Source organism: Paramormyrops kingsleyae, chromosome 18 (genome assembly GCF_048594095.1).
Source record: "Paramormyrops kingsleyae isolate MSU_618 chromosome 18, PKINGS_0.4, whole genome shotgun sequence".
Lineage (NCBI taxonomy): Eukaryota > Metazoa > Chordata > Actinopteri > Osteoglossiformes > Mormyridae > Paramormyrops > Paramormyrops kingsleyae.
This window is the reverse complement of record NC_132814.1, coordinates 24,541,842-24,558,742: the sequence shown is the minus strand read 5'-3', so window position 1 is coordinate 24,558,742 and position 16,901 is coordinate 24,541,842. Positions and strand designations below refer to the sequence as shown.

The 16,901-nt window shown below is 40.4% G+C and overlaps 1 protein-coding gene across 3 annotated transcripts; it reads right to left on the bottom strand.

Annotated features, from left to right (window-relative positions):
* Positions 1-320: 320 nt before the first annotated feature.
* kptn (kaptin (actin binding protein)) lies at positions 321-8,495 on the bottom strand. 3 transcript variants are annotated; one of them, XM_023834274.2, is made up of 12 exons: positions 7,765-8,493; positions 7,520-7,602; positions 7,177-7,261; positions 6,813-6,867; positions 5,910-5,985; positions 5,651-5,724; positions 5,461-5,567; positions 3,483-3,599; positions 3,295-3,370; positions 2,343-2,478; positions 934-1,098; positions 321-787 (listed from the first exon to the last, which is right to left on the bottom strand). In XM_023834274.2, exons 1-12 carry the CDS (start codon positions 7,973-7,975, stop codon positions 719-721), a joined length of 1,254 nt encoding a protein of 417 aa, XP_023690042.1. In that variant the 5' UTR covers positions 7,976-8,493; the 3' UTR covers positions 321-718. The 3 variants fall into 3 exon arrangements, 2 of the variants coding, with proteins under 2 accessions (XP_023690042.1, XP_023690043.1); XM_023834275.2 differs by having other exon boundaries at positions 8,420-8,487; XR_002840873.2 differs by lacking the exon at positions 321-787 and having other exon boundaries at positions 960-1,098; positions 2,343-2,434; positions 7,765-8,495.
* Positions 8,496-16,901: the final 8,406 nt, after the last annotated feature.

The following is a 16,901-nucleotide window of genomic DNA, read 5'->3' as shown; positions in this document are numbered from 1 at the left end:
GTTTTACGCTGTTTATTAGCACTTACGTTTTATTTGTGCCTATTTGTCCCACCGCTATCTGTGGACGTGTTGCTACAGTTGGGTGTGACGTTATTCCCAGCACAAAAGCTCACCCTCAAAGTAAATGGAACGCAGCAAAAATGACTATTAACAGAAAGGGCATTAAAATTAAATCAGAAGAGTAGCATAGATTTTTCGTTTGGAACCAAGAACAAGACAATTTTATAAAGGCAGTATACAAAACCGATGCAAAATTTCACCTTTTAACAAGACAAATGCCAGGCACACAGCAAAGTTTCAACAGAACAGCTTAGGCAGTGTGAGGACCTCTTACTTTTATTTTGAAAGTTTTTAAAAGTAGTTTTACAAATAATTTAGACATGAATCTTCAGCGAATCAGTCATACAAATGGGCAAAAACTGCAGCTGGCCACAGTTCAGATGTATTTTAAGTTGAAAGCAAAAAATGTTCTCATGACAGCATTCAGTTTTTGTAAGTTTTCAAATAAAATATAAAAGGCTGTTGATGTCTACATGAACAATTTTATACATTAGGGGGCATCCAGACATAGGAAGCATCCTAATATGCGTGTAAGGCATACAAGCACGATATTGCACAACCATGTACAAAATTAGCATGGAACCTTAACCTTCCACACAGGAGTGTCTCACCCCTTGGTGAACCTGGGCAGTCTTAGGGCACCAGTGAGTGGCCAGAATTAATGCAGCAGAGATGCTCTCTTTCTCAGAGATTGAAGAACCAGATTGGCAGACCAGGTTAGGCTATGCTGCAGGCAATTGGAGGAAGGAAAGAAACAGTTAGTGCTTTTTCATATCTATACTAATACATGCATTGTGCAATTACGGTATTGTTTAGGAACTTCCCAGACAGAGGGGGAGACATTATAAGGGGAGACCGTCTCCCATACTATACCTGTAGTATGTGAAGGCCCTTCAGTGTAAGAATGGCCAGTTCTCTTAAACCATCGCCAGTTAAGTCCAAATAAGTGATGGATAATAATGGACTCTTGAAGCTTCGTTTCCACATTAGATGGACCTGCCTGCTGTCTGAGAGCTGAAATTTGTAGCACAGCAACTCCTGGAAAAACCACCACCCAAGTTAATAAAAGAATAAATAGACCTGAATAAGTAAGGAAGGAATTAATATATATTTGGGCATGGATGATGCAAATTAATGAGTAGACACTTAAACCATGACACAATGGTCAACATTTGATTCGCATTCACCAGTTATGGTCACTTGGAGAAATTGGTAGCTACATGTGGAGATAATACCAAAAGTGTGCAATCTGACCCACAGCAGATGAGTACCAGCGGTGCCCAGATTTCAGCTGAGCAAGCCAAATCACTATGGTGTGGTAAACTGTTAAGAACAAATACTCATAACAATTCTCCATAACTACAGCCAGAATGTTGTATTCTCTCCACTTCACAATGAATATACTCTCATGTTCCCCAATTGGTAAGCAGAAGTCAAGATTTTCTACCGCACCAGGTACTGTACTTTTGATACGGTACTTTCTGTAGTTTCCCTTTTCCAATGACTTATAATTTCTGTACAGAATTTAAAGTAAGAAAAAGCCTAATCCTAATCTAACTGACTAGTGATGTAAGAATTGTTTTTATATTGCACATCATCTAGCCCTTTAATATTGTAGCGCCTGTGCAATATGCTGAGCATGCTGGGACATTGTATTAGACCCTTGTTTGATAATGTTAATATCTGATGCATTTCCCAGCTATCGTGTGTGTGTGTGTGTGTGTGTGTAAAGCTGGGGGTTAAGAGCCTTGGTGAAGGACCTGCAGATGTGCGGAGGCTGGGTTTGAACTGACGACCTTGTGATTACAGGCACACAGGCTTAGCCCACTGAGCCACACGGTGTCCCCATAAAGATGAAAAAACAGCCAAGTTCAAATATTGAAGATGTAATATCCATTTAAAAGCTTCAGTGACATAAGTTGTCTTAATTAGATTTGTAGAACTAAAGGCAAAATGTTTTGGCTATACTTATATACTTACAAATACCTTGTGTTATTCATCTAATAGGATCAATCGAGATGCTCATTTACTTTGCTATCTACAGTATGTGTCACTGCTTCAGTTTGGGTGTAATTTGTCTCAAAATTGGATCAGTTCCAGATCTCTACCCACACAATGTGTCTGCAAAATCTGAAAATGATCCATCAAATACTTTGACTCACTGCACTAACAAGAAAGTGCCTGCAGTAGTGGACCAGTCCCAAAATCATATGTATTCCCTGTCTAGGGAAAACAATTATAAACAATTTTTCATACAAAACAGGACACACACTGCCACTCACCTGTCCATAAGTTCCCAGAAGTAACTCTCTGTTTCCATCAAACTCCAAGTCAATTACTAATGCACAAAGCACCACATCATACTGATTGCTCTCTGGCAAACAGATGGAATTGGTTAAACCACATGTATGTACATCCCTGAGAACACACCAGAAACAAAAGTTATAGCATTAGATTTCAGATCCTGCCATCAGCCATGAACATGGGCCCTAGTCAATAATGCCACCCAACTGAGTTAAACTTTCATTATTCTATCTTGGACTGAAGTTCAAAAAGTCAGGATGAGAACCATAAAGAATCCCTCAACACAAGATGCAAATTTATTAGGCTACTGTATTTTTTTAACAGAATGCCAAAAGAATTCAAAACCACCACATGCACTATACGCAGATCAGTCAAATTTTTCATTGTCAGTTTGGCACACCCACAATGATACAAATGAATTCATTTCCTGATACGGTCACAACCTAAACCAACAAGTAGATGTTCAATAAGAAAAATATTGTGCTAAATGTGGCTTTGAGTTGTTTATGGCTACTTCTTGTTGCAGAGAAAGTAGTTGATAAGACCAAGACTGTCTGTGGAGTCTGTTATACCCAACTCAGATGTTGCTGGAAAACACCCAAACAGATAAGTCATTTGAGATGACATCATCCAAGCACGTGTACTGTTACCCCCATGAAGTTTTCCCAACAGAGGGAAACACGGCAACAAAGCATTACGCTACACTGTCATCTGGGAGATCAGATTCCACCATGCTGCTTTGGGGTGTGATTGGTGAATCTGACTGTACATTTATAAAAAGTATTTTTTGTGTAAGCAGTTATGGAAAACGGAGAGACAGAATACCTCACAGAGCTCTCAATAACTATAAAACACTGGATATTTCATTTAAAACATTCTGATATTTCAAAAAGCAGGTATATGAATGCAATGCATACAAAAATGACTGACCTGTACACTACAGCCATCTCAATGGTGCTGGTGACAAGAAGATTATAGCTCTCGTTCCCATCCTCTGTTATCTGACCTTCAGTTTTAGTTTTAGTGATTTGAGAAGGAAAAGCGGCATAAAAACATCGTTTGGAAATTTATAAATGCCTTTGTGAAAAAGTCAAAATGGACACAATCATAACACTCACTTGTATGTGCTGAAGCATCTTGGTCTGTCCTTGTCTGAAGCCGTGGAGTTCCCAGTGAGAAGAGCAGGACCTTTGAGACTGGGCTGTCCTGCTGGATTCGCCAACTTTGCAGAATTTCTATAATCGCAGTGAGAAACACCCATAGATCAAAATAAGCCAAAATAAGCCTCTTTGTCCTCCATACACTTAAAACACAAATTTGAGAATAAGCTTCATGAAGGTTTGATTCAAAGTATGTGTGGTATCTTGAGACTGTGGGAATTCTGGTATCTCTGAGTACTTAAAAGCCTTTTTTTACTGCATGCATCCATTTTCCACAACGCTTATCCAGCGCAAACTCTTTGTGATCCTGCAGCAGAGATGCTCACAAGTCATTTTCTGCAAGTCAAGTCTCAAGTCTCTCATAGTCATAATGATCATTCTATCATCTGCCACATGCCATCCAGTCTGCATAGATCACCGCATTGCTGTATCTGAACAGTTCAAAGCATGTACTACATTATCTTCACTCATTTATCTATTAGCAAAAGTACTTATTACAGTTTCGGCATTGGATTAGTTCTTTGGTATATGGTTATGGATTTAAACAGGTTATTCCAATGCAACAGGGAAAAACACAAAAGAAAAGCTTTCCTTTCAAGGTCTTAAGTGGTGTGAAGTGCACTGCTAGGACAGTTTGTATCAGGCTCCTAGAAGCAGGACTGAAGATCCACCATGTAGGAGGAGAATGAGAATCAGGGAAGAGCCAGGCTGGAGTTTGTATGTATTTCACACAGGTGCATACCCAAAAACTGAGAAATGAGTGAAACTGAAAATTTTACTGTGGTTTCTGAATTTTTTCCAGAGCAGTATGTGTGTGTCTCAGCGGGAACAAGGCAGGGTATTTCTGGTCCATCCCACAACACCAGTACTCAAATTTGGTTACAAAGGGTCATTTAGACACACTAGTCCACCTAAGTTACATGTTTGGACTGTTGCAAAATACCAATGTAGATCAGGATTCACTAAATATAAAGACGAGAAAATAACAAAAATGTTGCAAAATACAGTTAATGTTTCCCATTTATTCGTAAGGTCGCTTGAAGTCATCCTCCAATTTATGGGACACTGCCGGATATGTTGACGGTCATCTCTCTGCCATTAGAACGTCGCTTCTCCCCTCTACCTGGCTGTTTTTTGGTCATTGCCAGCGTCTCCTGCTTCACCTTGTTCTTGTCTACTGCTGTCTCAGAAACTTTGAGCCTGGAAGTAGCCTGTCGCGCAATGTAGCCTCGGCCAACAGATCTAGGATTAAGCCAGGCTTAAAAAATGCAGAATTTTAAGAAACACCGAGTCATCTCTTGCTTTTTTCCCCCCAGAGGTCAACAAAATTTTATATAACCTCCTACATCAGATTCAACATAAATAAAGCATTTAGACTTCAAACAGGACAACTATATTACATAGACAAAAACACTGACGGTCTGTGACATCAGGGTTAGGGTTACATTCTGCTTAAAATTGTATATGGACATCCTGTTTTGGTTAAACTGCATGTGACACATTGCCTCGAGGCCAGAACTGGGCTCAGTATATACTGGCGAGTCACTAGCCTTGATTGGTGAGTGAATTTGCATGTCAGACTCTGAACAGTACATTTACTTTTCTATTTCAGCTTCTGTTCATATATATATATATATATATATATATATATATATATATATATATATATATATATATATATATATATATATATATATATATATATATATATCTGAAAATCACAATATACCACAAAGTATGAACAATTTCCTGCCATTTCCCTGTCAAGTTTGCCATATCATGAAGTACCTGAAAAGATAAACACATTTCCACTGCAAGTAATACAATCTATAATGCAATAAAGTTACTGCTCAGTTCAGCAGCACTGTGGATGACATAACTGCACATTAATAGGAATGAGTGTATAAATAAAACGCTACAGCATCAGGTGACTCACCAGGTCCTTCCTGCTTCACTAAGGCCAGCCCTACACAGCCATTCTGACACCCAAAGGCAGACAGCCGTCGACCACCAGAGACTCTCATCATATCCATCCATATCACACTGCAGAGATTTTAAAAAGCAATTGGCACACATGAAACACACATTTGACAGGAAGCAAAACTTGGAAAGCAGACGTTACTGACTTGCTGGGAAGGTCCAGGAGCTCAGGGAAGAGTCTTCCGATTGGCTGCTCCTCAAACTGGTGTAAGGACGCATTCTACAGAAGACAGGAACAGTGATGATGATACAGAATCCACAGGAATTACACTACATCAGTATTTCACAATCCAGTCCTCGGGAACCCACAGACAGTCCACATTTCTGCTCCCTGTCAGGGAGCGAAAACACCCGAGGCCCGGATTGGGAGACACTGCCCTACATAACAAGGCTGAATAATCAAACCTCCTTGTAGAGATGAATCTGCTGGTCATGGCCGCTGAGCAGAAACACCGTCTCATTGCCGTCCCCACACTGCACTCTGAGGTTGGTGAAAAAGAGTCTTATATATTGGGAATGCACATCCCCCCCCCCCAGGTAACACCTTTTCCATCAAAAACATGATTACAAAAATTCCAAACTTGAGTATGACAAAGCTGGACTTCCTATTCTACTGAAAGCATAGTACTACAGAAAATACGAAATGCGGTCCAATTAAATGGTGCATACAAAAGAAAAAAAATTTAAACACTATATACACTGCTACTATTTGTGGGAGAGTTAAATACAAGAAGTCTTGCTTCCAAACTTTTCCCACCGTTTATAGAGGACGAAAAGTAATGCAGCAAGATTTATAACACAGTATTATCAAGTAAGTTTTCTGCATCTGCCTCTTGCTCAAATCACACAACCAGCAGTCATTCTCTATCTTTGTATTTAAAAACGAAAAAAAAAACCTTCACATAATGGGCATAGAAACTTTTACAGGCTAAATACAAACCATCCTGATGTGCTCCAATACACAGAGGTGGCAATTTCAGGTCCAGAAAGTAAAAATCCAGACCATGATTATGTTTCAACCAACCAGGTGAGTACTCTGTGACTGACTCTTTATGCTCAACTGGTTGGTTGAAACAAAATCATGGTCTGGATTTTTACTTTCTGGACCTGAAATTGCCACCTCTGTCAATAAACGAAATGTCACAATTACCTGTGTACCACAGACATGCAATTTGGCTACCCATACCCCCAGGTAACAAACTGCTCAACCCTTATTCTGAACATAAAAGTGATGAACTTAAAAAATGTTGCATTAGTTTGCTTGCCAAAATACTCCTCATGCATCAGTCAAGACAAAGTATAGCTCACTCTGTGTGGTACAGCTGGAAGGGAGTAAATCGCAGCTCCAGATTCAGACAGCTCTCTAAAAGGACAGAAAAAAAGAATGAATCAACAGAGAAATCATTTTTTTGGATGCACTGACATTTTCTAAATCAGCATTGTGAATTTGAACTTTACAAATAGTACTTAGAAATTACAGGCATAGCAAGAGGACAGACCTATGTTGTTAATTCTGCTTTGAAAACATATTACATGAACTTCAGCAGTGATGTTACTACAGTGTTTAACAAATCTTACGCATCAGGACATTTACAATATAACATGAGTAGGCACATCTGGAATCTAAAAAAATATTTATACATTTTACCAATATGCACTGTAAGTGACTTACGTGCAACTGATTCCAGATTAAACTCTGAACCAGGTTCATAATCACAGTAGATGTTGAGGAATGGGCTAGCTTTATCACCCGAGTCCTATGGGAAGGTTGAAGTGCAGAAAATTATGTTTATAATCAGTTAAAGACTTCAGATGGAGAGGTAAAAAGTGAGAAAAATTACCAGTTATCTGGTAATATGAGAAATTAAGAGCAGCACTGTTTAAAAGTGAACACACAGTACATTATTTTAACATTTAACAGAACATAAGGTACTAGCTAGCATTCTTAATCTGTAAGATGCAACATGCAATTGCAGAGTGACGTGCATATGCAGGCTTGGAGAAATAAGCCCTACCTTTATAAACGTAATGCCCACAACCAGACCTCTATTAGGAGGTGACTTATTGAAGGAATCGATAGATACAATTTCTGCATCAACTGCCAACACAAAAAAAACATGAAAGACAGTCAAGGAACTTTCTACAGTGAAGGTCCTTATTTGAAGTCGTAGGTCGCTGCTTATGTCAGAGGGACTGCAATGAACATGTAAAACATTTTGTAATTCAGTTTCTGTCGACTGCAGTAATCGTTCTCGCTCACCTGGGATATACGTGAATTGCACTTCTTTAGCAACAGGCCTAATTTTTTGTCGGAGGTCTTGATACTTAAAACAAACAACCTTTCCCTTAAGGGTTGCAGCCAACAGCTCCCTTTCTCCAGCCTGACATAACCCGTATATGTTACTCTGCGACGGAAAACGGCTGAAACTGTCTTCTACAAGAGGACACTTTCCTTCAGCGCCATGAAACATCTTAGTCTGTACTACGATACACAAGAATCTTTGCAATATGATACAACGAACAATCCTAAACCGTGACAATAAAGCTGCAGTTTGTAAACTTAAACATCGGAGTAGCAATAGTCATCTTCCAAATTATTCTTACTGTTGAATTACCGAGAGGCGTGAACGGAGCATTAACCGATAAACACTGCTCTCTCTGCAGCCTTCAGCTATCTACCAAACACTGATTTCACTCACTGACTTTCTTGAACAAATTCATCAGCATTGCAAAATTAACAGATGAGGTTCGACTAAATATGTACGATAACGCAAAATCTGACAAAGCGTTAATCACAAGACCACAATCTAAAAACCCTCGTTTGGAGTTCTGGCAAAGCGGAATTCCGGCAGTGCAGAACGAACATTACAATCCCTGTCTCCCCTCTAACTTTAGTTAATGAAATTACTCCTTACATCTAAATGCTGTCATTTTTCATTTTCAGAAATAAGGCGGAAATGACGACAGGAGGTCATGTGATCAGAGTCAGGCGGAGTCCCACGCCAGCGCGTTATCACAGTGTTGTGGTCTGTTCCGTAAATTTCTTCAATGAAAGTCATACTGAAACGGAAACCATGGGGAAATGTCTCCTTGAAAATTAATCTCCCTACACATTCCTGAAACTCAAAGTTACTTATTTAACAATGATAAAGAACATTTTAAGCAAATAGTTAATGAAGTAGTACAAATTAGCCATTTTTTGCTGTACCATATACATCTCAGTCCATAGTGAGAACTATACTGGTTTTTACCTATAATAATTTATTACATACTTGATCAAATTTTGAATATTTCTCTTATTTGCTTTGGTTGTTCTCAGTTGGCACTCAATCTTCCATGAATACTTGACTCACATACTAGATGAGGGTTTTAATATATAGTAAAAAGAGGTGCTGGTACTCTCATATAACACTGCAAAGCAAGTCATCAGTGCCACCCCCCAGTACACAAGCATCCACAGTACTACACTAAAGTTTTAGACAGTTAAAAGAAATGATGTTTAAATCTTCATGCCACTGTAAAACTAAGATATATATGTAAAAGTGTGTTAGCTTAACCATTTAAAAAAGCTCTCGTAAAGTCTCCCCAGTATTTGCAGCCACCATTCAATATCCTCATGTATTTTTGACTGAGCAACTAACACACCTAATATATCTAATCAATACCTCATTGAATTAATTTGTTTAATTAATTATTTATGGTCAGTGTGAAATTTCATGAATATGTGTAATAGATGAGGTGAGTAACCTTTGGGAGAACAAAGAAATTCCATCCATCCATCTTCTGTATCCACTTATCCTGCGTGAGGTTGCTGGGACTCCACAGCCTATCCTGCAGGCACAAGGCAGAGAACAACCCAGGATGGGATGCCAACCCAATGCAGGGCACACTTTGGTAGCGCCAGTTCACCACAACATGTTTTTGGACTGTGGGGAGAAACCAGAGTACCTGGAGGAAGCCCCAGGAGAACACGGGGAGAACATGAAAACGCCACACACACGGAGCCATGGCCGAAACTTGAAGCCTCGTCGCAGAGGGGGGAGGCAACAACACTAACTGCTGCAGCACTCTGTCGCCCATAATTAATTCCTGTTACTTTTCATTGTTACTCTCAATTTGCATATGTTCTAATGTTAATGTGTTTTTTGTTCCAAGCAAATATATACCTGCCACCCAGATAAATAGCTTTAAACATGTCATTTGACTGCCTAAGAATTTTGCACAGTACTGCACACGAATAATGAATTTATTACATTCATAACTAATATTTACCCTTCTACCAGTGATATATCTGAGGGCGGCTGGGAATCCCAAAGCTTCCAGTACCTGAGACATAATAGTAACAATTTATTTATGGTTTATTTGACATGAACAGTGCACATTAATAAACATAAAATGTAAATGTGCCAGAATTAGCCAAAATGGATATTTTACATCTGTTGTCCACGGACCGATGGCAACAGGTCAGATACATAATAAAAGAAACAAGATGCATAAAATATACATAGATCATAATAAAAAAAGTAAATAAAAAGACACATAAAACATACAAGAAGAGAAGGGTCAGTAAATATAGGAAGAAAAGAATAATAATAATAATAAATACATAAAAAAGAGAAAGACAGAACATGGCTGATGGCAGTAGTGGTAAAAATAAAGCAGCGCCCAGATACAACTAACTGGAGGTGCTGGGTAGTGTGATGTTATTTAGGGTTGACATGTTTGGAGGCTAATTAACCATTTTTGTTAATTGTGTTTGAATGTGTGGTATGTTTTTATGTCTCTGATGTGGGATGGAATCAATGACTTTGCTTCTTCACCTTCATCGTTTTACAGACTCAGATGGTGTCATTACGCATTACATCGCTACAGTACACACAGTAAGGATATCCGTAGTTATCCTGAGGTCATGTATCTTCTCAGAAATGGTAACATGTCCTCAAGATTAACAACATTTTATTCTCATATCCTGCAAAAGTACAACGTTCACTTAGAGAAACAAATAAAAAGTGTAATTTCCTAGACGGATCATGTGAAGTTCCCAATTAAGAAGCCCAGCTAGAGACAGAATTATTAGAGCATCAGTTACAGGTGGGTGGGTACCATCCGTGCCTAAACGTGGATGACCTCACTTAATTGTTTTCAAAAGATGAAGAAAATTAAAGCATGTCTGTTATTTTTATTAGCACAAAATAAAGAAAGCAGGACAAAAACAGGGGCTGTGTTTACACGACTGCTGGGTAGTGGTGGTTTTGAGCAGTTAGGTGGTTATTGCAGACTGTGTCTCAGAGAACTATCTCCAGGGTCAGCCGGCAGGAGGGAAAGTTCTTGCTCTTGGTCATTCGGTGGCGTGGCTGGACGTCTCTGTCCTGTGATTGCGGCAGCGTTGCGCAGTACAGCATGTAGCCTTTTCAGGGCAACCCTGGGGCCTGGCTTGAAGGGCACCTACTGTATGGCCACCTCCACCATAGACCTGGTCCTGCGGTGGGCCATCGTCAGGGAAAGGAATCAGGCAGAGGAGAAGGGACATTATCCGAATAACATTCAAGAGTAATGCATTGTAAGAAAAAGACTATTCTGTCATTGCATGCACATTAACACTTTGGGAATATTTCCCATTTACATTTCTCTCATTTACTCAATGAATGGTGTCTATCTTCCTTTGGAAATCCTGTAATATAAGATTATCATTCATGGTTATATTGCTCATTGCTGAATCATTTTTTTTTTTGTTAAAACTAACTAATCTGAAATTCTGTGGAATTCTTCTTCTGGAACACCATAAAAATGGGGCATCACCGTCCAGGCCCACCTTTTCACTCTGAATGTAAATACACACCAGTATTGTGGGTCTGCATGCACTGGTACTGAGAAGAACAAATTAACTAAGCCAATAATGAAAGACACAGGACCTCCAGGGAGTCCATGAGAGAATTGGGATTAGGATTTGCCTTCTTTACAGGTAAAACTGGATAATTAATGGGAGAGTATACTGTACTATTCTGTCTATAGGTGCTTTATTCACTCTGAAGTTCCAGTATCCGTTCCCTGGTTAATAGTTCCTGGGTTGTCTCGATGTGGAATTTTTGGAGCCCCAGGCCACTTTGGTGTGTTGCTTTCATATCACACAATAGGAACTGGGACCTTTGTGTTAAATAAGCATGGGAAATGCAAAAAAGCTCATAAGCAAATAACTTTTGTTATTTGTTAGTTATTTGGGGGGGGGGGGGGGGGGGGGTTGTGATCAAAACAGGACATTTATCTGTTATTTATATCACCAGTGACATGTTCATATTTGATTATTAAGTGTGGCTGGCAGATTGATCTTTTGCTTTCACATAATAAAGAAACCTGTAACGTTTTCCGCTAATAAGCGCTGACAAGGTTCACCACTGGCACTGGTGATATTAGGCAAAAGTGTTTTGGTTAACGATCAAATTTTCCGATGCAGAAATATGGAGATGCAAGCAAAAAAAAATTACTTAAATGTAAATGAAGTATAAAAATAATTCCATTGCCTCAATTTTCAATCTCTTTTACCTGTATTTCCACCTACCTTCAAGCGGTGCTGTTTATGGGTCAACCAATCAGCCCAGTAGTTTGTCTTGAGTCAGTACTAAAAAGCGGTCTGGAATTGCCTCTGAGGAACTGCAATCGGGCTGAGTTCCACTTTCTAGGCCCAGTTTCCTAATAACAGTGACTCTTAGCGTTATATGCTAAGAGTAACAGCGACTCTGTAGTTATATGTTACGAAAGGTATGTAAACGTCTGGAACGTGTTTCCTACGTCTGATTCCCTGGAACACCTGATTGGTTAACATTGATGGCTCGAGAACTGATTATTCCCTCCATGCAGCAACTGCTTGACTGCAGCATTAGGGTGTTTTTAATAAATGCAACACTGCAATAATGCTTCAAAATACAGCATTAATCAGAACTGGGGAGAAGCTAAAAGTAAAATACAAAATATATTAGACTAAGATGTAAATGAAAGTGCAGTGTCGATTATTATCAACCTCATAAACCAAAGTTTTAATATACTGTGACTTTCGCACATTTAGACAACTGTGTGCATTCCAGGGGCGTCGGAAACTGAGGGAATGAATCCACCTCAATCTCAGCAGAACCCCCGCCCCCTTCCTTCCCAATTAATAAATAAATACATAATCGACACCATGGTCCTTATCTTTCATTATTAATCTGCGCTTTACTGAGGCCAATTTGCTGTGCATTCAGAGCGCAAGGATGAAACTTAACGAAGACTGAAGTCATGTATCAGACAAAATCAGTTTCTCATATGGGTCAGTTATTTTTTAGTTAAGTGATGTTTGGTTATGAAACTGTACCCTTAACTATGTTAGTCTTGTTTTAAATGAGCAGTATGAGCCGAAAACATTGATAAGAGACAGCTGAGAGAGGCTCAGACCAACCTTATGAAAGAACATCTTATGGAATATACTGTATACTTAACTAAGAATGTTTTGAGAAATAATGAGCATTAAGAGACAACTTAAGGTAGAACTTACAAATGACGCAGCACCAAGAAGGGTGCAGGAACCTGAAAAAAAAGGGTCCTGAAAAAAAGTTCCTGCGGTTTGAAAGAGCCTCCCTTCCTACCAAATCCTCATTTATGGCCTAGACACCTTCTTCAGCCTCGGATACTGGGCCTATGACATGTCAGTGATTTTAGGATGACCTCTAATGGGGTTCAATGGATATTCCTTGAATGTCATTATTCTTCACATTCTTCTTCTGTTCCTGTCTCACAACCTTCCTTGTTAAATTTACTTCTTGATTCCATACCTTTTTGCTAAGCGAGAACCATTGAACACTACCCTGCCATATCATATCTGGCATTTCTTCTAAATAGCTTTACCCTCTGCATAGTAAGACTCAAAACATGACCACACATGTATGCACACAGGCAGGGACTCTAACCTGAACACGCATGTATGTGCACAGGCAGGGACTCTGACCTGAACACGCATGTATGCACACAGGCAGGGACTCTAACCTGAACACGCATGTATGTGCACAGGCAGGGACTCTGACCTGAACACGCATGTATGTGCACAGGCAGGGACTCTGACCTGAACACGCATGTATGCACACAGGCAGGGACTCTAACCTGAACACGCATGTATGCACACAGGCAGGGACTCTGACCTGAACACGCATGTATGCACACAGGCAGGGACTCTAACCTGAACACGCATGTATGCACACAGGCAGGGACTCTGACCTGAACACGCATGTATGCACACAGGCAGGGACTCTGACCTGAACACGCATGTATGCACACAGGCAGGGACTCTGACCTGAACACTCATGTATACACACAGGCAGGGACTCTAACCTGAACACTCATGTATGCACACAGGCAGGGACTCTGACCTGAACACTCATGTGTGCACACAGGCAGGGACTCTGACCTGAACACTCATGTATGCACACAGGCAGGGACTCTGACCTGAACACTCATGTATGCACACAGGCAGGGACTCTGACCTGAACACGCATGTATGCACACAGGCAGGGACTCTAACCTGAACACTCATGTATGCACACAGGCAGGGACTCTGACCTGAACACGCATGTATGCACACAGGCAGGGACTCTAACCTGAACACTCATGTATGCACACAGGCAGGGACTCTAACCTGAACACTCGTGTATGCACACAGGCAGGGACTCTAACCTGAACACTCATGTATGCACACAGGCAGGGACTCTAACCTGAACACTCATGTATGCACACAGGCAGGGACTCTAACCTGAACACTCGTGTATGCACACAGGCAGGGACTCTAACCTGAACACTCATGTATGCACACAGGCAGGGACTCTAACCTGAACACTCATGTATGCACACAGGCAGGGACTCTGACCTGAACACTCATGTATGCACACAGACAGGGACTCTAACCCCCCTTCATCACAAAGGGAACCATTTTCCTACCTTACCTGCATTTCACTTATGGATGTGAAATCTCTCGGTGTAGCCTTTGTCCTGTGTTAGCTTTCTGTTCCTATCTCTTATGTTAGACGAGTCGGTGCATCCCGTGTATTAAATCAGCCATAAAATACCCTCAAAGCGATAATTTATCATCCAATTTGTTTCTTACCTCTTGGTTGCCTTGTTAAGCTTCCTTATCCATGAAAAGACTGGTTTTAATATTTTTTGTGGCTTTCTGGACATTTCTTATGACAGCATAACTCTCGTTTCAATAAAAAAATGGTGGTAAAATAAACCTCAAGAGAATTATATAAAAAAACTGAACTGGTCTTACCTTGCCTTACGTGTCTGGGCATGCCTTGCCTAGTGAATTTTTTTTTGTTTTAATTATTTTGTTTAAATAGAGGTTCCTGATGCAGTACACAACTTTATGTGTTGCTTTTATGCATTTTAAACTTACAGACGGCTCGGTGCTGACCCAAACACCATAGGAAGGTTAATGGCATATTCACCATGAGGGATCCATGTTAGACCTGAGGAAGGGCGTTCAAGCTTTTACTCAGACACCTTCAAACAATTCACTCGTCCTCAGCTGAGAGCCCTGGGTTCTTCAGTGGGTCCCATCTTCGGCAGAGTTTGCTATGCCGTATGAACCCCTAAGGCTCTGCGGTTACAAAGCAGAGACAGTGAGGCAGGAAAAAAGTTCCAGTACAACTGGTTAATTCTTGATGGGAATGAAGGAAAGCTACACAGTAGTCAGTGCTGACACTCTCCTGAGCTTCTGGGTGTTCTTCTTCTCCACCCTTTTTATGCCCCAGTTATTGACCAGGTGCTGAATCAAGGTGAAGTTTGCCTTCATACCTTGTAACTGTAATATGAACTGACGCAGGTTGTCAGGGAACGACTAGGGGGTACAACTATCCCACAGACTTCCTCCCAGGCGGCCTTCATCAGACTCATACCCCAGCTGGTGCTAGGGGTTGCTAAGGAAACAGACCTCATGTCCTTGGCCGCATCACGTCTTTCTCACATTTTTGCTTCACTCAGTCACCTTTTATTTCCAGTTCCGGGCGAGAGAACGCTGTGCACATTTTGGCTGCCGCTTCTCACCGGTGTTTATTATTTTTGTCTAGCATTTTGTCAGTCTCAGTTTGGCTTATTTCAGTTTCAGAACAGCCACTTTCCTGGTGTATTCTCTACTTGAGCTCTCTCTCACATTATGTTGATCATATCACCTGCTCCATGAGCCCTCTCTCCCTCTATATATTGTTCCCCTGTGCCAGCATAGTCGGTGAGTTAGCTTCCACTTTCTCATTTACTATGTTGATTCTTCAGTGGGGTGTAACTATGGGTTCTAGCTCATCAAGAATCTGGCTTAAATCAAAGGAGCTTGTTGAGACACCGGTCAATCGCTACAGAGTGGAATAACAAGGGCAAAGATGCTGATTTAAGTCTTCAATGTGTGCTCTTAAACTGTCAGCCTTTGACGGGTAAAGCAGCTTTCCTGAATTACCTCTCTACTGCAAAAAATCTGGACATGGTGCTGCCTATTCGAAACTTGGCAAACTATGAACGACTATTTACAACTGAACCTGTTTACACCTCCTGGCTATAGCTTTCTGTCTAAGCCCCATTTAAGGGACAGGGGTGGTGGTTTGGCAGTGGTCTATCATGACAGCTCCATCCTAATTTTTTCTCTAACCTCAATGAGCTGCTTATTCTTGTTTGTTGTGTGTCTTCTGCAATAATGTTGGTGACTTCAATATTTATATGGAAACTGACTGTCCATCTGCTCATCAGCTGTGCTTGATATGGGATTGTTTCAATTTTGTACAGCATGTTGATTTTACAACCCATACCAAGAGTCATTCACTGGACCTTATCTGTTCCTCTGGTTTGCAAAATGTTCATGCTACTGGCTCACTCTCTGGTAATTCAGATCATAAACTAATTGAATTCTAATTGAATTACTCTTTTCCTAGAACAAGCCAAAAAACTGTGATTAGGTATCGCAAATTTAAGTCTATTGATCAGTTATCCTTTTCAGACTCTCTTCGTGCATCTGGTCTCCTTTGCTCTCGAGTTGACTTCTCCTGTGCAGATACTTTCACTGTATAACTCAATAACTTCACATGTTCTGGACACTTACACACCTACTAAATCCATGCTAGTCCCTACTACTCACACCCCTGGTTCACACCGGAACTCCGCACCATGAAACAGGTGGGCCGCCATCTTGAGAGGCTGTGTACAATCCCTATGCTCCCATTAGGTCAAATCATACATCACTATGGTCTCAGCTTCCATTGCTATGCTGATGACACTCAATTATAGGTAAGTGCTGGTACAAATAAACACTGGATGACATAACTTTTTACATCTCTGACAAAAAAATTCTGGTTGGTACTAAATCACTCCTCTCTACTCTGCCTAAGATACAAA

Excerpts from the sequence above, each read along its gene's own strand:
- kptn (XM_023834274.2), bottom strand. The coding sequence starts at position 7,975 with ATGTTTCATGGCGCTGAAGGAAAGTGTCCTCTTGTAGAAGACAGTTTC. Across the intron at positions 7,603-7,764 it reads GCAATTCACGTATATCCCAG|TTGATGCAGAAATTGTATCT; the intron begins GTGAGCGAGAAC and ends TTGTGTTGGCAG. Across the intron at positions 5,725-5,909 it reads AGATTCATCTCTACAAGGAG|AATGCGTCCTTACACCAGTT; the intron begins GTTTGATTATTC and ends TGTCTTCTGTAG.